This window comes from Tachypleus tridentatus, chromosome 2 (genome assembly GCF_004210375.1).
Source record: "Tachypleus tridentatus isolate NWPU-2018 chromosome 2, ASM421037v1, whole genome shotgun sequence".
Taxonomy (NCBI): domain Eukaryota; kingdom Metazoa; phylum Arthropoda; class Merostomata; order Xiphosura; family Limulidae; genus Tachypleus; species Tachypleus tridentatus.
In genome coordinates, this window is record NC_134826.1 from 108500444 (window position 1) to 108527856 (window position 27413).

General features: G+C 31.6%; 1 protein-coding gene across 1 annotated transcript in view; it reads right to left on the bottom strand.

The window, feature by feature from the left end:
- Positions 1 to 430: 430 nt before the first annotated feature.
- The window catches only part of LOC143244812 (uncharacterized), a 41369-nt gene continuing 14386 nt past the window's right edge, over positions 431 to 27413 (bottom strand). Inside the window, exons 4-11 of the mRNA XM_076490164.1 lie at positions 24584 to 24850; positions 22515 to 22690; positions 19194 to 19336; positions 15382 to 15527; positions 13704 to 13785; positions 7957 to 8110; positions 4737 to 4953; positions 431 to 3050 (exon numbers count right to left, since the gene is read on the bottom strand). Coding sequence (XP_076346279.1) covers positions 2854 to 3050; positions 4737 to 4953; positions 7957 to 8110; positions 13704 to 13785; positions 15382 to 15527; positions 19194 to 19336; positions 22515 to 22690; positions 24584 to 24850 — 1382 coding nt within the window. The 3' untranslated portion in view covers positions 431 to 2853. The remainder of the gene's footprint in view (positions 3051 to 4736; positions 4954 to 7956; positions 8111 to 13703; positions 13786 to 15381; positions 15528 to 19193; positions 19337 to 22514; positions 22691 to 24583; positions 24851 to 27413) is intronic.

Below are 27413 nucleotides of genomic sequence, written 5' to 3' on the forward strand. Positions count from 1 at the left end.
TGAGCTGGTAATTTCCACTCTTCCAAATATCAGATAAATAAATAGATTAGAACCGGGTGCAAACTACAAAGTGTAAATGATAGAATGGGTAGAATGTATTTTTATAGGAAAAGTGTCTAGATATGTAAGATTTCTCTCTACGTAGGTGAAAATAGCCTGTCAATCTAATTCAATCTCTTTCATTAATGTAATATGAAAATTAAAACTGAAGTCAAGTCTAGATGTTGAGGCTTATAACATTCCACATCTAAAACTATCTCTTGTCAGCTGCAGAAAAATATAGAAAGGTTTACAGTTTGAAACAATAAGTTGTGAGGTGGCTTATTTCTAATACGTATGAAGTTAGTCTAAGGCCAATTATGTTAACTAAAACAGGTTTATTTAACAGAAAAACGTTAATTACTTACATGATTTCATAATTGAAGCTCACTCTACACCTTAAAGGATTGTTTCTTTAGCAAACAACCTTTCAGTTGTTTGAGTGTAACAAATATTGAGTGTTTTTTTTTCTTTTTACCTCCACCATGAACTCATTTTAACAAAAATGAAAATGACTTTCACCACTTGAAAGCAATACAAAGATTAAAAAATAAGCCAAGATAATCATATAAATTTTCTTTATATTTCTTCTAAGTGATTAGAAATATCAAACATATAAATAATAGCAACAATTATTTAATGACTGTAAAAATGACCATTAAAATCTGTTTTATAATTATTTTGATTAAAATTACGTGATGAATACATTGTAAAGATTCATTGTTATCTATCGTTCATTTTGTAGAAGTTGGAAAATGTATAAAATTAAACACTGTCCTGTCAATATTTTTGTTTCATTATTTAAGGATCTCCTTGCGTATTTTTATTTCAAATATAAAACAAAACACCCTAAATAACAACATGATATCAAGAAAGTGTAAATAACGTAATGTTTCTTTTTCCGACTTTCATACAGTAAACTTTCAAACACCGTAAAACTCTACTTCGATTCATTTGAAAGTTGACATTTCAAAAGCTGTTTTGTTAAAATGAACATGATTTTTTGGCATGAACACATTTATGCTAGATTTACACATTCTCAGTATTTTATCATGCTGTGATTATCTGTTGCAGCTGATATAAACGAATGATGCAGTGGCCTTATATCTGTTGGTGTAGATATTTTTTTATAGTTGGAACGTACTTTTAATAGTTTAAAACACTTGTTTCAGTAGATAATATTTCTAATTGGTAGATATGTTTCTGTTTTAAATATTTCACTTAACGTAAAAGTATATTTGTTTTTACCATTTCTAATCGCTGCAAGAAATTTCCCACTCTTTTATATAACATTACACTAGAGCAAATTATATAGTGTTTTAAAACTTAAAAAAATAACTGCGTAAACATACAAATTCATAAACAAATGAACATTAAAATTTATATTAAAAAACAATAATTAATGATTTATTATAAATTTCTTTCTTTTAAGTCATTAATTCATAATACAGTACACGAATCTCAATTGCTGATCAAACATTTTATTTTTCATTTCAGAATAGCTACTTTCTCTGACTTTTAGGGATATATAGTAATAATGAATGCAAGAATGGCCTTCATTTTAGCATAATAGTACTATCACATTTATAATACGATGTTATAAATAACACTAAGTCATAAGATCGTTTTATTAAACACCTGAACACTTTTGGATGGTATAGGGGAATATATATCTATTATTCATTGCAAAAACTTCATCCTCGAATCTAAATCTATATGTTAATTATTAAGTGCCTTTAAACTAAACACTTTTCACTAAATATCAAAATCCAGTTTTGACAGACATTGTCAAAAATAGTGTTCAAAGTTCAAATTCTTAACGTTTTAACGAAAGATAGTTTTGACGAGGTGAGGAAAAGGTGTCTTTTTACATTAATCCTTATTTATTTATATTCGAAATCATTGTATGTATTACTTTATCTCTTTAAATTCTAACAAAATGAGCTTTTCTCAACTTATAGATAGTATAAAAATAATTATTTAAAATTCTAGCAGAGTACAATACAACAATATAATCACACAATTATCACAAATCACGATTGTTGAAATTATTTGCTGTTAATCACTAGCTCTCTGGTTTGAGCTACAATAGATGTAAGTTCTATGTGTTTAATACGAAGAAAATTTATATAATTTAAGAGACTAGAAAAGGACTTGTGAGTCAAAAGTCAGAAATATTTTAGTGTTTTTTTTCTAATCATGAAGTAATTAAATTATTTCTACAAATTTCTGTAGTTAAACCAATGTAGTAAAAATGTTTTTTAGACTAAAAGGTTAACTTTAGAGTTATTTGTCATTAAAAAATTAAATTTTAGAGCATTAATCGTCAAAAAGATCAAACGGACCATCAGAAACAATAATTTTGCACTACTTTATTAAATTTTTCTCTGTTAATTTTACAGCTGTGTTTGGATCAAAGCGGGACTAATATTGTAATTATTATTATATAGCGTTTTAAAATATATTCGTGTTTTTGATATTTTACAGAGAGAAGCAATCATTAAAATATGCAGTGGTTTTATGTACATAGCTAATATTTGTGAAACGTATATTTCAATTCGAAGTTGATAACATTTTTTTCAGTAAGCAATTTCACATATACAAGTAACTCCAAGACACATTCTTAACAAACTTTACAGAAGATACTACACAATTTAGCGAAAACAAAGGAGTGAAAATATATTTTACCCATCATTTAGATATTTAGCTGCCATCAAATAAATGACCATGAAAATTCTTTGCTTCCCAACATTGTCACCCACAACACCAAATCCCCATAAATTAGAACTTTGCATAAATCGTTTTCACAAAAGTTTAATATGGCTTATGTGCCAAAGAAAACGGAACATCATAACAGCGAGCAGCATCCTTTGACAGATTATTTTTCCTTTTCTGCCACAAGTAACCCCAAGCTAATATTAGAATCATCTGAGCCAGTAAAAACAAGGAACATGCTATAATCAAACCTACGATATTAACGCACGAAGTTGATTCCCTTGTGGTGTAATGACCTAAAAAACAAAGTAAATTATATCATTTATTTTTAACAAAATAATTGCTATTTTTTGGTTGAAACAAAAATTAGTGAATGTATAAAGAAAAGCGATTAAGTGTAAATGAAAAGAGGCGTTTTTCACGTCATAACAATTTCGGGATTACATCTACCTCCTGTGATAAATTAATGATTAGTACAGTTGGTTGAACCAAAAAATCTTTAGAAATTTATTCGATAAGAACTATTAATTTCTAAGCATGGAATATTTCTTAAAGAAAAAAAATAGGCACTGTCTTGATTACATTATTATGCGAAATTTATTCAACAATAATGTTGAAATTTCAATACACAAGAGGATTTGAACGTTATAAAAAATTATTTTCAGCAAAACATTTAACACAAAAGTCATTTTTAGGACAATCGATTTAAATAATTTTCTGCGGATATAACTAAGACCCTTTTTGCAGTTAAACAATAAGTCAACTTAAAGCATCGTGAAAATAAATGCAAACAAAAACATGCAATATAGTTATTGTAAACTGAAAGTACGCTTAAGAGTTCTTTAAATAAACGCTAACGATAAGCAGAAAATGCATAAAGACTAAAAGATATAGTTTTAGTAAAAAAGTCTAGTTTCAACTTTTCCAGCAAATTTTATAGCAGTTGTGAAAGGATACATACTAAACTATAACCAGAAAAATAGGAATTGTGCTTCTGACTTCTCTCTATGGGCATTCATTCAGAGAAAGATCCGATGATTCCGGGAAAGATTTTTCTGCTAACAGTCTTTAAACCCTGCACAATAAGACTTGACAGAAAGGAGACGCATTTTCCCTATATCTTTGATGGTTTTCACTGTAATACTATCCTTAGGGAGAAATGGTGTCAAGAATGTCTGTGTTTCAATGGTGTTGTACAATATGTTCTAACACAAGGTGATCTCTTTTCTTCGGTGTAGATGATGCCACAAAAATTATGAGATGTAACGTCAAATAAGCTATGGTAATATTTTACGTTCACGTGTGTATTACAGTTAGAACAGGAAAGGTTGTATACACGAACTTGATTTATCATGCCGGATTGAAATAATAGAAATTTTTGTATAGGATTAAATGTTGCCTAAACTTTAACTTGCAGTTTTATTTTGTTTTTATTTAGGAATTTTTTAAATATTTTCACCTAAAAATCTATTGATCTAGAAAGAACAAGTCTGATAAAATTTAGTGCTTTGAATTTTTCTTTTCATGTGGTGGTTTTTATTTTTGATTAATGTACAGTATAAAACAAGATGACTTTTTTTGAAGAAATAATTCTCCTTTTGAAATTTGTTTTTAAAACAACTTTCGAAGTGGCACATTCAAAATAATGAGTGATATAGCTGGTTTCTTAGTTGTTGTATTAACACTTATGTACAGACTGTTGTTAACCATTATTTTTACCAGTAGAAACTTAACTAGGGAACTTAAAGGCACTTAATTGTTAATAAATCTAGCTTGAGCTCAGCGTAAATTATATCACATGATACATACAGGTTCCACCAAAAACTGGAAACTCACTAATTAGAAGTGCTTTTATAACTTAACTAGATATACCAATAGATGAGTAAGGAATAACGAATAAATCATTATCACAAAGCAAGCATACAGAAGCTGCACCATGAGGAATAATAGAAGATACAGATGAAATGTATTCATATACTCACGAGTACGATTTCTATCATTTAGATGTTTACTTCCTGATGGCTCCAACTTTGAAAGATGACGATCATTTCTCTCAAAATTGAAGTTATCGGTAATGCGAATTCTTTGGACGACCACCACGTTTTCGGACTTTGTGGGTGTTGTAGTATGACGTTTACGTCTTCCTAGAGACGGGAATATATGACTGGCTCCGTTGAACATTTTCATTGTACAGTTTGCCTATTGAAGAAACCAACTTAACTTTAAAGAAACAGTAAGCTTTAACTGGGTCATATTTGTAAATAGTGGATGGTCTTGAGTTTTTTCCAGTTCAAACATTTCTAAATGTGTGTCGTAAATACCTTGTTTTTATATTTACAACTTTACTGAAACATTCATCTATCTGTAAAATTAAGTCAAGTATTACAAACTGAGTACAAAGTTAAGGTGGTCATATGTGTATGCAATTCTAATAACAAAAAATATGTATATACTTAACTATTAAATAGCGGTAATGTTTTTGGTAGCTAAATCAATTGATGATGGCCACCACTTAAGGATTAAAATACAAAATAAAGCTTTCATAAACTAATTTATAGGTTCTATATGTCTCAATTACACAGGTCTGCAAATTTGAACTTTATAGAAGTTGTTTTGGTTTTAATAACGGATTTTCCATAATTCAGCTATGCATATTTCGAAAATAATATATATTTTCTTCTATCGCATAAGGATTTTCACAAAACGGGAAGAAACAATAAAACTTTTACTCATAGCAAGTTATCATTTCGTTTACAGCAATGAAGAAAAGGGAAAAACGTTGATCACAAACAAATTTGCACCCTCATTCACCCTGATTTTTGTGTGAAATATACGCCTTTTAGTCTGTAAATTACGTGTTATGGTTTTTCTTTTCTGTATTGATCTGAAACATCTCGTTTCAATTAACAGCAGTCATCAGCCACAATACTGATGTTGCACCATCCCTCCCTGATACATCTTCTCCATTTAAATAGTGTCTTGATGAAACCTCTTCCCTTATTCTTTGCAGAGGGCACCAAGATTTTAGGAAGTAATGTAAGAGATGAGCTTTTAAGCTCATATTACAATCCAAGTCATTCAATTTATCGAGCATGTTATTGACAAAATTTTTGTAATTTAGGTCCTTGTTGTTTCCTAAAAAATATCAATAATATCTTTAAATCAATCCACGTCTCTTTTCCAACTTTTTTATTGTCCTTTTGAACGTTCATTCGAAGTCGAGTTCCTAATCTGAGGCCCAAAAAGTTTCGCTTCTGAAAGAGCTGGGAATTTCCCACTTACATATTTGAAACAGTTACCTAAAACAGTTGTCTAAGGTTTTTTAAAAACTGCTTTATTAAGTCCAGTTTTATGTGAAGTGGAGGTAATAGGACTTTCTTTGTGTCATCAAACTTTTACATTTAATGTTTTTCGCTATTGTTATTAAGCTGACTTTGTCTAGTCACAGCTTTTTTATCCAATACTGATTTCTCGCTACGCTGTCCCATTCACGTAAAAAAACATGGTCACTTTGTATAACTGGGTTGTTGACCCAACAACATAGAACGAGCTTTTAAGTCTCCAAAGAGTATCCACCAACCGGATCCTTTGTATTTGACTTTATTAAGAAGAAGTTGGAGACTTTCTTACGTTTTTTTCAAGTGAACCGAACGAGTAATATAAAAAAATGCATGTGTGTTAATATTGTAAAGGAGAACACACTTCTTTTGGAAGAATTAATAAACAATCTTCACTCACTTGGTTCATAGACTGCAGTTCATAGAATTGGTATTAATTCAGCAATATTGTTGTAATAAACCAGTAAATTTCCAAGCAAAAACTATGGTATAAACTCTCCTACGATTTCTGTACTAGTAAAATGATGTCCTTGAAGTAGGTAAGTTTCTAGGCCAAAATCTAGACTCCCGAATTTCTGAATAATCCTTTGGCAGGTCAAAATCTTTGACCAAGTCATTAAATTCACCTTGTGTGAAAAGTTATGGTTCACCAGACATTTTAGGTTGAAAATAATCCCTATCATCATTTCTATTGACATGAGATTCAGAATAAGATAAAACTGTATCCAAGAGTATCCGGTAGAGTACGTACATGTACATCAGGTCCATGAGCAACAGATCTTATAGCAGGTTGAAGGTTTGAATAAGAAATTTCCTTTTTTATTTCGAGTGTTGTAGCTTTGCACCTTACACGAGCAAAAATAGCAGTCATCTTCTTGGTTTCTAGGCTTACACTAGAAGACTGACATTCCAAAAGCCAAAGACCTTTTCTTTTCTTTAGTCCATTCTCTGAACTCTTCGACACAAACGACGCAAAATTTATGATGACCCCATGATTTGTTTTATTTCACAAGCTTTGTTTCAAAACACGTGTAGTACGCTTTTTAATGAATACTGTAATGTTTTCTCTTTGTTATTTTACCACAACTTTAAAACAAATAAAATAGAATATATTTGCGTCATCTACACAAGCTCTTGTGGCTATAGCGATGAATAAATAATATTTAAAAGAAATATATAATGTCAAAGTGCACATACAAACAAATACTATCCAGAAATAATACGTTATCCGGCCTGCTAACCGTTTATACACTGGCGGTGTTTCTGGTGGGTTCTAGTACGATCGATAAGGTTTTCACGTTGCGATTGATCTATACAAACTACGGCCACTGGATGTTAACATTTTAAATATAACAAAACGTAACCTGATTTCAATGAAAGTGATGCACTTATGTAAAAGCACATGTAATGCTTTGTTAAAATTCTATACGTGATAGAAAAAAATGAATATCATTTTCGGATGCAGTGTACAGAAATTACAGTCAAACATGTAAAACTTTTAATAAAACCATTGTAGGCATGTGTCATTTTTTAAATAATGAATCGGGACTAAACGTTGCTCTTATACTGTATATTGAGTTCTCAAATACACATTGCTCGTAATGGGTTAAACACACAAGCCAACAAATTCTAATGGAACTCATTATTATATCCACATTCATTATTGTGATAGTATTAACACTGAAACATCATTGTTGAGAAACTACAGTGATTACAAAACAATTGAAACATCACTCTAGCTATTTTCACATATAACAATCACGACAAATGCGAGTTGAACATTGAAAATGAACCCATTCATTCTATCAAGATAAGTTATGTTTAGAAAGCTTACATAAGACTCAATTATTGTTTTACTGCTTACCGGTTTACACTTAGGTAAGCAAGGAGTTACCATGGCCTTGAACTCCACGATCTCGGAAGTGGGAAATTTAAATGCATCAAAGAGTGCTTGGAGGGTCTTTTCATTATTAGAGACTTTCACAAGTGCGCTCATGATAGAATCATCTGTTGGGCATCTAGAAAATTGAAAGGAATATATATATATAATTTTCTGTAACATTTTATTAAAAGTGTTTCCGACCAATGATATATTTCTGTTCCACCTCATGGTTACAATAAAGATATCAACTTCTTCTTCTTTATTTTTTTAATTATTGTTATGTCTAAAAGTGTATTTATATAAGATCTTTATTAGTCATAAATTATACACAATAAAAATAACATGTAGGCTGAGGGACTGAGGTCGCACTGGAGAAATGGAAGGTTTGAGGTAACGGTATGAAAATGAAGCGAGCAAGAGAGTGTATAGAAAGGACAGAGGCTACTTAAAATGAGATTGGATTGGGTATCTAAATAGAATAACCCGGAGGAGATTATTTGATAGAGAAGAACTTGTGCCAAGTCTGGTGCCAAACTCTCCAAGCGTAACATAATAGTAAAAGTAATATTAAAAATATTTATTTGCATTGGACATTTAGTATTTGGTGTTAAAATATAATTATAATAAGATAATTATACACAATAATTAATAGCATATGAAGTAAAAGTGACTGCTGCAGTATGACTGCTTTACTCTGTGGTCGGTGGATCGAAAGTAGAGTTAGCGCAACTCAATCTGTACTTCACACTGACAAATGTGATTGATGGAACCTCACAAATGGAGAAACAAGAACCCGTACTTTGGCCAATACGCTCGGGTTATAGTTTTTTTTTTTATTCATTTCTATCAAGACCTCTTCAATCCACGTGCTTTTCTAACATCATGAATCTTATAACCGTAGTATTTCAGGTTTCATAATCAGTTTGAAACTGAGACCTAAAATATAACCAACTCATCTACGGATTCATTTTGAAGATCATAAACGAACTTAAAGTTTCGTTTTCATTAACAGTGTTACTGAACGTTAAAATAACCGTGACCTCGAAGTTTCGTTTGAAAGATGACCTTACAATGATTTGTTTGTTGGTTTTGAAATTTCGCACAAAGCTACTCGAGGGCTATCTGTACAAGCCGTCCCTAATTTAGCAGTGTAAGACTAGAGGAAAGGCAGCTAGTCATCACCACCCACCGCCAACTCTTGGGCTACTCTTTTATGAACGAATAGTGGGATTGACCGCCACATTATAACGCCCCAACGGCTAAAAGGGGCGAGCATGTTTGGCGCGACAGGGATGCGAACCCGCGACCCTCAGATTACGAGTCGCACGCCTTAACACGCTTGGCCATGCCGGGCCCCCTTACAATAAAGCTGAAGATCAAAAATAACTGCGACCGAAAAGAAACAAAATAGTATAGGCCGTGAAACATTAAAAACGCTATATTTATTTTGTCATGAAATACGAAGATAGAAAACCATTTGAAAAACAGTCATTTTTAAATAGTTCGCTATTTTTAAGAAAATCATTAGAAACAGAGCAAACGAATTTAGAAGGGGTAATAGGTTTCTTTAAATTACTAATTTCGATGGTTTTAATTTTCTGAAGAAAAACCTACATGTAGGTTTAAAGTAAAAAGGAATATGGAATACGTTTGGAGCAAAATCCGTGTTAAAGTTAAAGTTAATGAAAATCAAACTATGAATAGATCGTAGTTAATTAATGTTATAAGGAATTTTTCGTGATAGAAAGTTTTAAGATATTAAGAATAATATCTGTGACGTTTCCAATATGATATTTCACTTCTTGTTTTTTCAGTTGTCAAAGTTAAAACAGTGATTTTGGAGTAACGTAACAATGAAATTTGAGTTAAGAATAAGTAATGAGTTTTTCAATCCAGGAATAAAGTTAAAAATCTGGTTAAACAACAGAAGGCAACATATGTTCAAGAATGTATGTGACTCTTACTCTCAACTGTTATATTTGAATAAAATATAAGGATATTGTTGAAAATGATGAAACGATTTTTTTAATATTTCTGAGTCAATGCGTATGAAACATTATATACGCGAGTAAATATACGAAATGCATTTCATGCACTGCTCACAACAACACTAGTAAATGATGAACATGAGTGTATGCGCACATCTTAACAACTGTAAAAAATTTATTACACGAGCTTTAATAATGAATTTTCCTTATTACTCATATAGTTGTCCTTAACAGATTTTGAAAAGATTGAAAACATTCGCTAGTACGCCTTTGATATTCCAATAGTTCCATAGTTTTTGCAGTGTTGTGCTTCACAAGATTTGCGTCAATTTTTACGTATACAAACAATGATTACTTATCAAGTTCTTATTGGAATCTGGCCTGGCATGGCCAGGCGCGTAAGGTATGCGACTCGTAATCCGAGGGTCGCGGGTTCGCGCCCGCGTCGCGCTAAACATGCTCGCCCTCCCAGCCGTGGGAGTGTATAATGTGACGGTCAATCCCACTATTCGTTGGTAAAAGAGTAGCCCAAGAGTTGGCGGTGGGTGGTGATGACTAGCTGCCTTCCCTCTAGTCTTACACTGCTAAATTAGGGACGGCTAGCACAGATAGCCCTCGAGTAGCTTTGTGCGAAATTCCAAAACCAAACATCACTTATTGGAATCTATATTAAATAAACCGCTTAATAACAGTCTTCATAAATCAGAGAATATATTTGCCAGAAAAATGAGTATATTGTGGCATTAAACTTTTATAAAAAATCAGTAACTGAAAAGCATATTAGCTCTTTACGATGCTTACTCGAAGCTAACATAAAATATGATGTCAATTTTGAGTTTAACAACTCTATAAGCCTCCTCACAGACACAATCTTGCCTTATTTACTTTCCTTGAAGATCCTAAGTCATATAAGTGAAAACACTTTACGGCCTTGCTAGCTCCAAGCCGTAAGAAGAGTTCGTAGGCAAAAAAACAAAACAAAACAAAATAAAAATACAAACCCACACTGTGATCTAATATAGAGCTAAGAAGAAATGCCTGATGCAGAGTTCAAAGGCCTTCTCACGCAAAGATCTCTTATAGAGACCAAGTACATTAATTACCCATAATTACTTTTCTGACTACCAGAAGGAGGTCCGTACCGAACTAATCCTGTTACGACACCCGTCCGTATTACCTGATACTGCAAGTTTGATACTGCTATCTTATAAGTTGTGGTATGACCACAGCTCAACAAAGAGGCTCCGAAGATCCAGTATTTTATAAACTATAGTGTCTGCCAAAGCGTTTATCTTTTCCTCATTTGAAAACCTGCGCACGTCAGTTTTAAAATGACGGGAGAACAGATATGAATAATGTTGATGCCAACTTTTATTTCACAAGCAGGATATTCTACACTAAATTGTTAGAAATTAATCACACTATCACGACTAAATTAAAATGTAATGTAACTTGAAGAATAAAAATGTATATTTACCATACGTTATTGTTGAGCTGCTCTTAGTATGACCAAAATGCTCAACAATTATGTCTCGTTATGTTTGGTATAGTAGCTCAGAATTTTGATACTGAGTGAAATCAAGACTGAAATAAAATTAACCTTTTTAAAATCTGTGAAATAATTTAAATTGATAGATTAAGTTAAAGTTTTTCTGTCACTGGAGATGGGTGATTTTGCTTGTTAAGAAAATAAATATGACAGATTTACTATCATATATTTATTTTAATATCAATGTCTGTTTCAATTAAATTTATACTTAAATTCACGTAACTTACACTCTTAAAACTGTGTTGTGAAATTCCCGCCTATTTATTAGAGTAGTAAAAAAATTCTCGTGTGCGAGAATCAGCAATGTATATGTGTATGTAAGTATCAGTATTGTTGTTTTAGCTAATATTTCACGAATATCGCCTGACCCTTATGAAAGGTAACCAGCGTAACGCACCAAGAAACACTATACATTATTGGTTTGTTACAGTAGGTATACTATAAACCTCGAAAGCTATAACTGTAATTAATGTTTCTTAATCGAAAAGTTCAGATATTTGACCAGGAACGTTCATATAGATTTCGAACGTTACAAGCCATTTAACTTCAGTGGATGAACATCGGACGTTAATATTTTTTGCGAAGATATTACATACTTTCATCAGTGAAAAACTCACGTGTGATAAGCACAGAGCTAGCTAGCTACCATTAAATGAATTGTGTGTATATCAACTCAAAAGTAATTCGCTGATCATGAATCTTCAATATTGTTTTTAAGTCTGTAAAACTTTTGTATGTAAATCATTATTTGTAACAACCATTATTATAAATTGTATTATTAATTGTAAATTAAAATATATTTTTATATAAACGAAATTAATCTGTGTGTATCAGTTTTGTTAACAAATATCATAAATTTAATACATATCGATATTTAATTAGCTTCTAAAGTTAAACTATCGTTGAATTTCAGCTTCAGGTTATTTCAAATTATATTACGTAGTATAGTAAATTACAAGCTCGTCCGGCATAAATTGTAATACGTAATTATAACAAGGTCCCATAAGCAGTACAAGGAATCAATATATTACACAATAAAGTGCAAATAAAGCTTCATGCAGCACAAGATGCCAATTTAGCAAAGAAGAAAGTATAAACGTACAGAAAACTCAATCAAACTACTGTAATAACTTTAGTGGTCTGTACAAAGCAACTGTTAAACTACCACAAGTATTTAATAGTAAGCCAAAGTTTTGTTATCACAACACTTAAAGATTATTGTTTGACAGAGATGGGTAGCGTATGTTTCTATACACTCGTGATATTTCAATGACAGTTGTGATGCCAATTAATTATTATTTATTAGCGCTAACTCCATAACGTGCTTATATTTAAGTTCTCAGAATCGTACATCATTTCATAGCTTGTTCACGTTCATACGGATTTCCTAGATGGCCCATAGCAACAGCAATACCGTCACAACTTGTAGGTTCTCGACACCGGCAGTATGTTCTGAATTTTTTTACTACTCACGAACCGAAAGTTAAGCTCAGCTTTCTTAATACCTTGAGGCACTTTGCCTTTAACCTGGTATTATAAGGAATTCACCACGTAACCACTACCTGAGTTTTCATTATATTTTTACTTGTATTAGAGGAAGAAGGTATTATTTCACAAGACTTCGCTTTTGCTTCAGGGCTTTTCTGGTTCCTAGCTTATATATAATATCAAGGAGCTTGACCGAGTTGGTGAATGACCTTAACTCTTATACATCAAGCCATTTGTTTACCGAGAGAAGAAAAAAAGGTCACATACTTAGTGAGCTAGCTTATCTAGTTTCATGTATGTTCTTTGAAACCGTGGCTAACACTGCACTAAGCATGGCGGCATACACTAACATTAGTTTAAAATTACAAGGAGTGTGAGCATTATTTCTATTACAGTATTCTTTCAATTTGTGTCATAGAGCGATTACACATTCACTTTGGTCAATTAATTAGAAACAATAAACAAACTTCAACCAAGAGGGAGTAAAATGTATATATATAACCAACCATAGTAATTAAACTTACTCACAAAAACGTATTAAGAGAATAAAGACAACTGTTATACCTAATGGTATTCAGTCACGTAACCATACCGGCTGTAAATATAAAAAGGACAGAGCATAATCCATTATTTCTCAGTTGGCGAACTTCTGTGTTAGATTTTATTTTTTTTCCCAAAGAATAACAATATTAACTCATACTTACCCTTCACTGTCAATAAGGAGGATCTCACCATTGTCTATACCATCCATAGCTACTAACTCTCTCACGAAAATCTCGTATGGACCTATAATTCATAATCAAGGTAAGTGGTGGCTATATTAAAGCGGATAAATCAATATCATGTTAATATATCATGAAATTATTAACCAGTGCCTCATAAAGCACAAAACTGTTTCGATAGAAATTCATTGAAAAAAAATCAAAATTTGATCACTTTTATCCAAGATCATATATTAAATGCCATTTGTATAAAATATTAACTGATGTCTTTTACAACAACGGAACATGTGCTGACTTACTCTTCGTTTGTTAATATTTAAGTAGAAACCTACACAAAGGGCTATCTGTGCTTTGCCCACCACGGGTATCGAAATCCGGATTCTAGTGTCTTAAGTCCGCAGACATACATCTGTGCCATTTTGCAAAATTGTATATAATTTTCGACATAACATAAACATGTGATACATAACGAAATGTTATAAAAGTGTTAACTGGCGTCTAAAACAAAACAAAAATACATACACAAGAACTTTATACAGACAAATAATTCATAAAAATTTGTTACTATCTTTGTGAACCTGAAGATGACCTAAGAAGGTCGAAACGTTGTTCTCTACTTTATTTTAATAAAAGTTTTAATATCCATACCAGCAGTCTTGAGATACACAATTCATAAAAATGTTACTTAGCTTGTGGCATAGTACCAAAAGAAAAACAACAAAAAAACAGTTGTGCAACTTTGGATATTAGAAAAATAATATATCTGACTTTTGAAGTATAAAATATTTTTTACAAATATAATTTCATAAAACTATTCATTAACTGAAGCCCAATGCGATACAAAAACTTACTGTACAGACCTACATGAAATTAAAGTAATGAGATTAATTATATAAAAAAAATTCAATACGTTAAGTATAACTTCAATTTTAAATGTTTTGTGCTAAAGTTTAAGTTCTGTATCAGTATTTTATATACTCTTTTTTTTCCTTTTAACTATTCCTTACAAATAGGAGAAAGTACTCTTTGTAAGAGTGTGCATTTGTGTATTTTCTTATAGCGAAGTCACACTGAGCTAACTACTGAGCCCACCGAGGAGAATGAAACCCCTGATTTTAGCGTTATAAATCCATAGACATACCGCTGTACTAGCGGGATCTTTGTGAAAGAAAGCAAACAGTAATGTTTAGGTTTTCTTATGCGCTGAGAAACACGTCGATACAATTAAACTTATATTGAGAAAAGCACATAATATGAATATTGTATTTTAAAGTATTTGAACAAACGATATCTCATTTAATCCCTTTGAATGTGAATCATACATCTATCGTAATGTATCATTTTGAAATGAAAACAAAATTATTTTAAAGATGGAGTTTTTGTCTTTATTAAACATGACAATTATTAAATATTTCAAATTCTTAAAGATTAATCTCCTTATTTATGTATTAATTCGTCACTGAAACATTCTGAAAAAAATCCTATAAAACCAGTGGCTTTAATAGTAACCCCCATCAGTGGCTCAGCGGTATGTCTGCGGACTTACAACGCTAAAAACCGGGTTCGATACCCGTGGTGAGCAGAGCACAGTTAGCCCATTGTGTAGCTTTGTGCTTAATTCAAAACAACAACTTTAATAATAATTAGGTGTCGTACTCACTGTTACGATCTTTAATCTCGAAGCGAAGACCTATTGGATCCCCAACCTCGGCTGAGAATAAATCGGACCCTAATCTATCGGTAATCCTCATTGTGACGTTAGGAGAACCCACTGTGACTGTTTGAGTATCGGAAGTGTTCACTTCCCTGTAATATGTATGGAGAAAAATCATTGTATATGATACTATCGAAACAGTGACAAATTAGAAATTAACAGAAATTCGTAGTTTTATAACATTCTAGCGTTTATTTCAAATGTAATAACTAGATTTTAAGTGGTATAGTTTACACAGAAAAATAATAAACAAATTAAAACAAAGCAAAAAATAAGCAGAAAAAATTTAAGTGAAATCACAATCACTTACTGAGAAGATCTCTTTCCTCGAGTGCAATTTGTCAACGAGAGGATGTTTATTGGTTTGAAGTATTTGTTTGTTTGTTTTTGAATTTCGCGCAAAGCTACACTGGGATTATCTGTGCTAGGCGTCCCTAATTTTGCAGTGTATGACCAAAGGGAAGGCAACTAGTTATCAGCACCCACCGTCAACTTTTGGGCGACTCTTTTACCAACAAATAGAAGGATTGACCATCACATTCTAACTTTTTCACGGCTGAAAGGGCGAGCATGTTTAGTGTGACAGGGATTTGAGACCGCAACCATCAAATTACGAGTCAAGTGCCGGGCCAGGTTTCAAGTGAAACCTGACAGTAATAAATATGTAGGTTACAAATAACAAACAGCTTTTCACGAGTGTAATAATCCGATAAAAAATATGTTATCATCTCTGGATTAATTTCCATTGATCCAATAAAACAATATTTTTTTTTTTAAACACGTTCTTTCACGAGATAGTTCAAACACATGATGAATCCATTTCAACAACTGTAAACTGACATTGAGAAAAAGGTTAACTTCACTACGATCCTGACGATGATGAGTAAAGGGTATACTACTGAAGTTCCACCTCTTTGCTAAGTGCAATATGTTAAAGAAGGATTTCACTCCTAACAAAGATTTTTTCTTAAATACAACTTACCAATAAGAAATACCTTTTTAGAGCGAAAGTTCAAATTACAAGTAGTACATTATGTTTCTACACTTTTCCAGTTGAATTAATTGTAGTAAAAATGCAAACACCATAGCCTGTGTGGCGATATCAACAGAAAATAATTTTTAGTGATCTGAGTTAGCTAGGAACATTAAATGATAACATGCGAGATAATAATCATATACATAAAAAGATACAGTATCGGTTTGTGTTTTAGTCAACGTTACTGTAGAAGCTGTAAAGCGAAACGTTGAACGCTTCATTAAATAAAAACATTATTTTGGTGTTATAAGGTCGTTCATATCTATTATAAACTATTAAACGCATAGCTGGCCCAGCATGATAGGTGGTTAAAGCGCTCAACTTTTAAGCAGAGGGTCGCGGGTTCGAATTCCCCTCACATCAATCAGGCTTGTCCCTTTCAGCCATGGGGAAATAATAATATACTGTCAATCCCACTATTCGATGATAAAAGAGTAGCCTAAGAGTTGGCGATATGTGGTGATGAATAGCTGCTTTCCTTAGAATTTTACACTGGTAAGTTGAGGATGAATATCACTCGTGTAGCTTTGCACGAAATTCAAATAAACGTACACGATCTATGAAAATATCTCACACAATTTGGGTACTTTCAGAATGAAAACAAACAAATTTTCTCACCGTTCCACTTATTTTAATTTTTTAATTATTATTCGTGAACATCATTAACTACTTTCATACATTTAGTAGAAATGATTATTTGACTCTTTTACTGCACTTGGAAACAGTAAAACAATAAAAGATGCCATATGATTACTCGAGCCTAAAATAATGAAGGTTCCAGATGTCTGATGTAATAAACCATGTAAAAAGGAGGAATGTCAAGTTCTATAAAAAGGTTTTATATAATATTCGTACTATTCTTAAGAAACACAAACTAAATTTGTTTGTTTGTTTTGAATTTCGCATAAAGCTACACAAAGGCTGTCTGCGCTAGCCGTCCATAATTTAGCAGTGTAAGACTGAAGGAAAGGCAGCCAATTCTTGGGCTACTCTTTAACCAACAAATAGGGGAATTGACTGTCGCATTATAACCCCCCCACAGCTGAAAGGACGAGCATGTTTGGTGCGACCGGAATTCGAACCTGCGCCTCTCAGATTACGAGTCGGACACCTTAACCCACGTGGCCATGCCGAGCATAAACTAAATTTGACCATTTTGACTATAATTCGAAAAATATTCGGTTTAAAACTAAGCAAACAAATAGACTATTATGCAAAACCTCTGACATGTCAAAGTACTCTTCTTCTTTAGTTTATTGAATTATTTTAACTTTAAATTTGAATTATGGTATTAATAGGATAATTTATTTTCAATAAAATGACCTGACTTAACTACCCTTCAAGTTATAACTTAGTTTCACAAATTTAAATAACAGGGCAAATTTTAAAACATATATATTTTATAAACTGTGAAACTATTTATTTTATTTTCCTTTACTGTGTTACTAGATATAGTTATTTTTATTAGCTTTCATGTTCAGTGGTAAGTTTACGGAAAGAGCGCAGGTAACTCATTGTTAAGTTTTGCCATAAAAAACAAACACTTTTAATTGATTTCCTTCATCAAGGTGGTAAATGTAAACATTTTTATGTTCTTTAACGCATTCTTCGTCGTTAAACGGCAGGTTTGAAAACTTACAATTAAAATCCGTCGTTCGATTCCTCAGAGGGAAAAAAACCATACGAAACACATTGACGTTCAGTTGATTTTATTTACTGGGGTTGTAAATTTAAATATTTTTTATTAATCTAACAGTAGCAGTTAGATATAATATTGCAAAGCTACACAAAGTTTTGTACATCGGTGGCTTGGAACCGAATCATGATTTAATAATTATTATAATATCACAGGTTAATTAGAATTTAAAATCAACAAAAATATTAAATGGTCGTTCTTAAATCCGTTTATATTATTTTAGGCATAGTTGTTTGTGTTTGTTATTACTTGCTCCTTTTCTGAACAAAATGTAGAGAGTTATTAACACTAGTTTTTTCACAATTCAGTAAATTGGTTTAAAAACATGTGTTTCACGTACTTTACAGTACAAAATATATTTTACGTAGATATTACATGCAAATTTATTTTCTGAAAAGCTGATATAAAACGTAGTTCAATAACACACATAAGTGTTGGGCATACACCCCAGGAGATATTAAACACAGCACCAACGTCAACAGCATTAGAATAAATAAAAAAAATGTAGAGATTCGTGGGTGTTATTAATTTAAATATTTATGGACTGCTGATATTAGCATTTAAATTTAAAAAATGGTCATCGATGTTTTAACAAGAAATTCGTTATTTATAAAATAATTTTGAAAATTGTGTTTTAGTTTTTACTTTAACATTGTAGTGAATTAAGTAAAACACATAATTCTCCCAGAATTGGGTCTAAATTCATAGTTTTTAGGACTTGGATTGGTTAATTGTTTGTGGTTATGAGTAATTTGATTCATACGAGAACAATGCTATGCGTGTTGATTGTTGTTACTCTTAGAATAGCGTAGTGATAATAATAATGATAAAATAGGTGGCGCTATCATTTGTTCTATTGTAATATTGCAATCTTTTTATATTAGTTGCTGCACTTCTAAATTAGCTTTTTTGATATTCAAACTTTAAAGTTTCGCATAATGAGCTATAAGATATTTGACACTTAGCCGCATATAATGTGGAAGGATGTGCTTGGAAAAATGAGACATACGCAAAGATTGTACTTACCCGCTAACAGCCAAATGTTTACCGTTCGTGACGCTTTTGTTGGTGAGGTCGTAGTGACAGTGAACAGAAAGTCCCAGATCTTGATTGGTAACAATCATATCATGATGTTGAATAACTATGTCGTTAGAAAACTGACCAAATACCTGGAACCAAAATACTAGAATCATTCAAAACATCACGTAGGACGTTTGTTTTTGGAGCTAAGATAATGATATTCATCTGTTGAAACATGAACTATTCGATGCGGAAAAGTTTTTAAAATTTTGAAACAGGAACTAATTTTAATCAGCTTTATAAAAGTTAAGTATTGTGCAAGGCTTTATTGGTTCCTAACATACAAATGCGAATTCTAGTGTTGCACTATATAGTAATGGTACAATATATTGATTAAGGACAATGATTGTGCTTTATAATCACTTAAATTCGTTTTGTTGTGAACGGTGAGTGCTGTTCTGTGTTAGACCTCAAAAGTTAGGTTTAGTTGAAAGTTTTGCACGTTTTGTTTTCCTTTGAGAGTTTTTCTTTCTTTTATATTTTTAAGGTCTGACGTTGAAAGAAAGACTTCTTCTGGTAAGTTATCTTTTTCTACACCTCTTGAGAGTTTACCAAATATAGGAATGTTAACAAAGGCAGGTTAAGTAGTTCTGTGCACTAAAATACTCATCTAGTGTAAATTGAATATATGACCATTGAAAAACACACAAAAAAATAACGAAATAATCAGAGCAGAACACGCGCTCCAACGCGACATTCCCACGTTCTTGTTTCTGCCTTAACAATTAAAACTCACACGGATATGCATCAAGAGCAGTAACCTAACACGTATAAGGTAAAGTTGATATACAATTAAAACCCTAAATTGTAAAAAGCACTAGAAATGCTACAAATTCAAACTGGTTTCTATATCTCGAAACAATTACGGTAGAAAATAAATAAAATACGAACTACATTAGGAAAGAAATTTTTAACTCATGAGTTCCGAAGAATTATTAATCTGTATTTTCGGTGTGATTAAGAGGATTAGGGGCCATATTTTAACTAATGATCAGAGGATATGTAGCCAGTTACCAGTACCCACCGCCATAAGGGTTTTGTTCGGCTTCGAACGGAATAACAGGATGGGTTAAAAAGAAAAGTAAGTGATATCTGTCATATGTATTAGATATACATAAAGAATAAACTGGTATAGGTCAAGTACGTTGCATGTATAAAGTAAGTTATAACCAAGAGCTTCAAGAGCCATTATGGGCCCCAGGGCAAATATCCTTGTTGGGCCCCCATTTCCTCTCTATTTTAACGTTTTTATGAACGTTTTGAAAGAAGATCCTAATTTAGGACAGCAATGAGCTCATAAATAAGACAAAATCATAATAGCAGCCGTTTGTAGTTATACATAAGCGTAAAAACATTAATAAAGTAACAACAAATATCTATTAAATCTACAAAGTAACAAATAAATATTAATTATTACACAAATTATTATATAAATCATTATTAATGCATTAAATGTCTACATGCAAAGAAAAGCCAAAACTATGCTTTTATGATTAAATGAAGATGTAACCTGAAAGGCGCTTTGCGGCTTTACGGTATAACAAGGTTTCATTCGCCCGTGTTCCTGGACAGGTGCTTCTTTTCCTGCCTCCACCTGTTGGCAAGCCTTGTTATAACTATCCGTGATGACGAGAAAACACTTGAAGAGAAAAGTATATATGTAAAAATGGCTGGTATGGATAGAGAAAGCACTATGTAGAGAAGCGAACAACGTTTCGACCTCTTTCGGTTATCGAAGGTCGAAACGTTGTTCGTTCCTCTATTAGTGCTTTCTCTACCCATACCAGCCGTTTTTAAATATATAACTGGTTATAACTAATGTTATAATGCTATGTGTATTAGATGAAAGAAAGAGTAAACTGGCTTATGTTCAGTATATCGCATGGTTAAAGTAAGCTAAGTGATATGTGTCATATGTATCAGATAAAATAATAAGTTATCTTGTTTATCCACTTTCTTAACGAAAAAGTTGTAACTAAAACCAGGAACGTAGCCACATTGGAACGATCGAAAGACCACTTCATTACTCTACAAAAATTAAATGTCCACGATCTTCTTGGATTTTATTTTATACACACTTGACTTACATCTAAATCTACTGAAATTATTTGTCTAGAAAAAGAGATCCACATTTTTGTTTGTAAAACAACCCTCAATCTTTAGCGCTACTACCCCCTTACTGATTTATCTATGTGCTGACAAAAAATGTTAACTAAGTTTCAACTATTGTTAGAAGAACATAAAAAATGTTACATTGAATCTATATTAAAAACCAAATTAAGGCCTATACTTTAAAATAAACAAAATGAATGTTAATTTAATTCGATTTATGTGCTAATCAAAAATGAGAGTTAATATAGTTATTAAATTGGTTTATAAGAATGATGTCCCTCAAAATATTATTTAAACAATCAGAAATGACAGTGCATATTTTTTCTCTAGATCTTTGTAGATCTTATTAGAAACTAATGTACTTAGTTTTAGTAGTAACTACACATTCGGGAAAATGGTATTTTTAAATTTAGTTTTGGATCAGTTTAAGGAATTTTAGAAGTAAAACGCTTGTATTCTCAACAAAATCGTGTTCTTGTTTATATTTCTCACTCGAGTTCTTGACTATAATTTCGATAAAACCAAAGAAATTGAAAACTTGGAGATGTTTCTCGTGATTAGTGTTGTTATATTTCAGTAATCACTGAAAGTAACAACAAAAACAAAATACCGCACGAACATACATACTTTTTTCGGATACAAATCACTATTTTACAGCTCTTTTACTGAAAATAATAAAATCAAACCGGATGTAATGAAAAATTAGTTTTAGATCAATTTTTATTTGATGTTGATGTTTCATTTTTTTTTTACCCACTCTGAAATTCCCATTTCTTGTTTTGGCCTTAATGCATAGTACAAAATTTAAGATAATTTTATCTCGTTTACTTTAAGCGACACAAGACTATCTCTCTATAAAAACTATCGTTAACTCTGAAATTAAGAAAACAACATGTGTCGAGGAGCATTTGTTCAATTTAGCTTTTTAACTTTTTGTTTTAAAAAATATTCTGGATTTACAGACGTCTTCAATTTTGTACCGCACGCATGAAATAATAAGTGGCAGTAATGAAACACATCAGATTCGAAATTTGGTTATAATTTGTTTAACTAACAAAAGTATCTTTCTTATTTTCGCCGTGCAAGTGAAACACCATCAATAGACCTTCAAAATTTATTACCCTCTTATATAAAGATAATTAGCAGTGACTTCACCTCTTGCTTGACATCACAGTCTAAATCATTGTAAGCCATGCGAATCTCGAATTCCACTTTGTTCACCACATCCTGGACACAGGAATTAGGCCTAGTTTTGGCATAGAGTTTTCCATTGAAGAGTTTATTTGTTTTGATCCTTGTTATCATTTCCTTGGCTTCACAATATATTGAAACTACAAAAAATAAAAACATAAATTAGTATTTGGACTGAAAATTAAATCCCCTAACTATAATGTTCTAAAAGCAATTCGCCCTAACACAAGGTATCACCAATAATATACAAAAAATATTATTATGTTTCTTGACCATATTATCTGAAGTCTGAAAAGGATATATGACACACAATATAAGTTCAATCACAGTATTTTAGATGCGTATTTTTATCAGAGCTTCATCATGTGACTAAATCATCCACTCGAAACTGAAGGAAGCTACATAATATGTTAACTATCACTGTAGACGATCACAGGTACTTGCTTCGCAAAATATACGTTTGAAGAATTTCATCAGCAGCAGAAAGTCACGAATTTTATAGTAATCATTGCATCAGATATCTATATCATTTATTAGGTGCATCTGTTTATAAAATAAAATTCAGGTTTGGCAAAGTAAATCGTGTAATACATAAACTTAAGGCCCGGCATGGCCAAGTGATTAAGGCACTCGACTCGTAATCTGAGGGTCGCGGGTTCGAATCCCCATCACACCAAACATGATCGCCCTTTTAGCCGTGGGGGCATTATAACGTGACGGTCAATCCCACTATTCGTTGGTAAAAGAATAGCACAAGAGTTGGTGGTGGATGGTGATGACTAGCTGCTTTCCTCCTAGTCTTACACTTCTTAATTAGGGTTGGCTAACGCATATATCTCTCGTGTAGCTTTGCACAAAATTCAACCCAAACCACAAACTTAAAAAAAAAGAGAAAAACAATAACAGAGAAAAGGTAGAAGTGTCGACGTTATTTCAGTAATATAAACTATAACGTAAAATGTGGTTTACTGAGCTCGTAGTTCAAAGTTTATACATAATCTTGCTCCCAGTAACAGAAGAGTAAGTCGTTAGATGAGATTAAAATGTTGATTTCTCTTTATACGCTACCGACTAGGGCTTAAAAGATTAATGTGTCATTTTACTAATTTCCTATTCATATCAATAAATATGTTCATCTTGCATTCCACAGTTGCACCCAAAGGCATATTATAAATGTAGAGTTAAAAGTGAGATATATTAGATAAATATGCATCCTTAATGTCCATTCTCATAACTAGAAATGTTGAATCACTGTTAACTTACAAATTCAAGGATCTGAAATTAATTTTTCTTTCCTTATGCTTAACTTATAAAGATTATCTCTACCTACCTTAACATTTTATATCTTTTTTGAGATAAGAATACTTAGAAACAAAGTGTACAATAAAGTCTGTCTGTTTGTTTGCTTACAGTTCAAAGCTACATAACAGGCTATCTGTGCTTTGTTCATTGGGGGAAATAAACCCCGATTTTTAGAGCTGTAAATCCGTAAGCTTACCGCTGAATCATATGTAAATGAGCGATAAAGCAAGATACTCATTTGCGATCTTAGTTCACTTGTTAATAAACTTGAAACAAACATTTCAACTAACTCGCTATTCATTTTTAGAGGTTGATTTATAAAACTTAGATATATATTAACTAGCTTTTAAAAGCATGACTGTTGGTATATGTGTACGTAGAACGAAAAGTTTAGTTACAGTTACAAATGGTAACTAAGGAGAGTATAAACATGGTTCAAAGTGTATGCTGCTCAAAAGACTAGACCAAAATAGTTTAGTTAAAGAAATAATTTTATTTTTAGTAAATAGTTTTGATACAAGTTAATCGGAAGAACAACAGGTTTTAAAATTGCAGTAAACAAACTACTAACGCTTACAAATTAAATATTTTTACAGTATTTACATTATCAATAATACGATTAGTATCTTAAAATTACACATTTATCATTTGAATCATTGTACATTTTATTGTGTCAATTTTTTATTTTCCAACGAGTTTGTCACTATAATGTTTACAGATTTTCTGCTTACCTTTATAACAAGCGGTTAGTTCATATGTAATCGACCCAGGCGACTCAAGGTAAGGATCTTTGATATGACTCAGTGAAACAGACGAATGATGACTGAGTCTGCAGACTCGATTTGTTGGGTCACTCAAATCAAATGAGTGACATCGATAAGGTACACTCAAACACTTTTTGCGACATTCATCTGGTGTTGTGATATTTTCAAATACGACATCAACCGTCTTTACAATTCTTCCGCTTATTTTTCGGAACTCACACAATCGCACAGGTTCTATAAAGCAAAATTATTATCCAGTAAACATTTGTTTTAAATATTTGATTTCGGCACAAATTAACCGTCTATGAAGTATGAAGTTCAATGTGAGGAAGAATAACAAGCAAAAATTGAAGACATTACCTCGTCTATTTTTAATAAATATTAAGTATGAATCTTTTTACATGTCAATCCTAAAAGTAATAACTGTTCTTTTGTCCATAAAAATCATAGCCGTGATATGAAGTTTTAATTTTCATAACTATGTAGAAAGTAATAAAAGTTTCCAGTTAGGAATAGATCATGGAGATATTGAAAAAAGGCACGAAAATCAAGTATGTAACGAAATTCAGTTATCATGCTTTAAGTTTTAAAACCAGTGGAATAAAAGAAATTACGCCTAACTCATCTCATAAAGATTTTAAAGCAGCTGTAAATTGAATTTTATGTTTGATTACACAAAAGTTAAAAATCTATATAATACAAATTTTAGTACCCGGATAATTAAGGCAATGCCTTCTTCATTAAGATTTTAGAACAACAAATGATCAAGTTTTAACTCCATTTTTGATCAATTAAAAGTTCGAGGACTAATTTCAGAAAAGTAGCTCCCAGACCACTTCGTAAATATTGTAATACAATAAACAGTCTAGTTTGAGTTCCAGAACTTGATTTAACAAAGGTTACTGAAAATAATGTATTTCTCAAAAATTTCAAAACTAATAGTCCATTTTGAATGACTAAAACAAAAACAATTACACGATGGAGGTTTAAAGAAAAAATATTTTCATCTTGGCAAGACTTTAGATGGAACAAAAGTTCAGAAAGACAATATCATGGATAGTTTAAATCAAAAGTCTGTTTAACTTCAGTACTTTTCCTAGTATAACAAACGTACAAAAAATGAAATAATGTATTTTTTAAAATAAGAAACTACCCATCTTGACACGTTGCTCATCAGTAAAGAAATACCGGAATTACTGGAATAAATACCACCTTTCTTAAACATCTTGCTCAATGGATCAAAGGAATATAAAATGTAATCTTATAGGTTCTTTAAGACAAACAATTTATTTCGACTAAACCTTGCTAACATAACATAGCTGCGGGAAATGCCATCATAAATGTTTAATAAAGTGAGACTACATTTGTAGTATCTTGTTTGACGAAAAAAAAAATAGAATTAGAATAATGCTCATAAGACAGATGCTATGTACTTTCAGTAAAATGAAAAGTATTTTTATTTGTTAGTGAGCACAACGCTACATAGTAGGTTATCTATGCTATGGTTTAGTGTGGGTACCGAAACCAAATTTTTATTGGGATAAGAACTCAGACTTTCCACTGAACCAGGGATGGAGGAGTTGCTAAATACTCATATGTGTTTATTTGTAATTAAGAGAGAAACCACCAAATAGATTATCGATGTGTTGCTCACCACGGATATCAAAACTCGATTTTGAGCATTATGAGCCCTCGAACTTACTACTACATCATGTTTGTGTACAAGTCAGAAACGTCTTATTAAAACATTAAATACACACATACAAAAGAAAAAATCCTTTTAAAATCTTACATGAAGTAGCGTTAAAAAGGAATATACATAAATTTTTACTTATTTTATTATTATTTATAAGCCAATAAAGTTCAGAAGCTCCATATATGATGTTTAATTCAGTTAGCTTTGATGAAGGACTTATTTTTAAGTACTAAAGAAATAATTTAATCACATCCCTCAAGACTGATTTTTTTTTACTCTTTCTCAAATATGTTTCATCACGCTATTTTAATGTCGAAGGAAAATAACAAGGAAAATAAAATGGTGATTACATTCACAAAGACAGCTGTCAATTCTTAGGCAGTTAAACCTCTATTAACAGAATAATAACACACAATTATACTACTTCAAAGTTTATAATCTATTCTATGATGAAATTAGTTTTGAACAAAAAAGTGCAGCCACATCCTGCCTAATCCAAGTTCAGATAACCTATAGTATCTGTGACTTGATAACCTACCTAGTTTCTCGTTCATTGATCATTTTGGTACAGATTGTAATTTTAAAATTGCTGGAGAAAAATTACCTATATATAAAAACTCTGTTGTTGTTTTTCCCAGTAAAGTACAACAATAGAGACGACTTTTAAAATTAAAAATTATAAAAATTTCAGGTTATCGCATAACTTTGAAGTTAGACTTCGTTCAAGTGAACTTGTTAATCAGTTTCATTACTTTATAAAACAGAATAGATGACACATAAAAAAGAAGTGAACAGAGGTTTGGCGCATGACATCATAAACTGGAGAATTGTGACATTTCATTGAGAAGAAGTGCAATGTCGAAAAGCAGAATATTAACATATTTATAGGACAAATGAATTTTGATTAATAAATAATTAATGCAAGCTCTTAATCTAAAAGGAAAGTTGTAATCATAGTTTCTGTCAGGAGAGAATTGTAACATTAATAACTTGAATTCCGTCATTAGGCATGTTATTTAGGCTGTTAATTTGTTCTGATGTTTCAAAAGTCTCATAGTAATTCTCTTAGTTATTATTTGTTACGCGGAGGTTGTATACCAA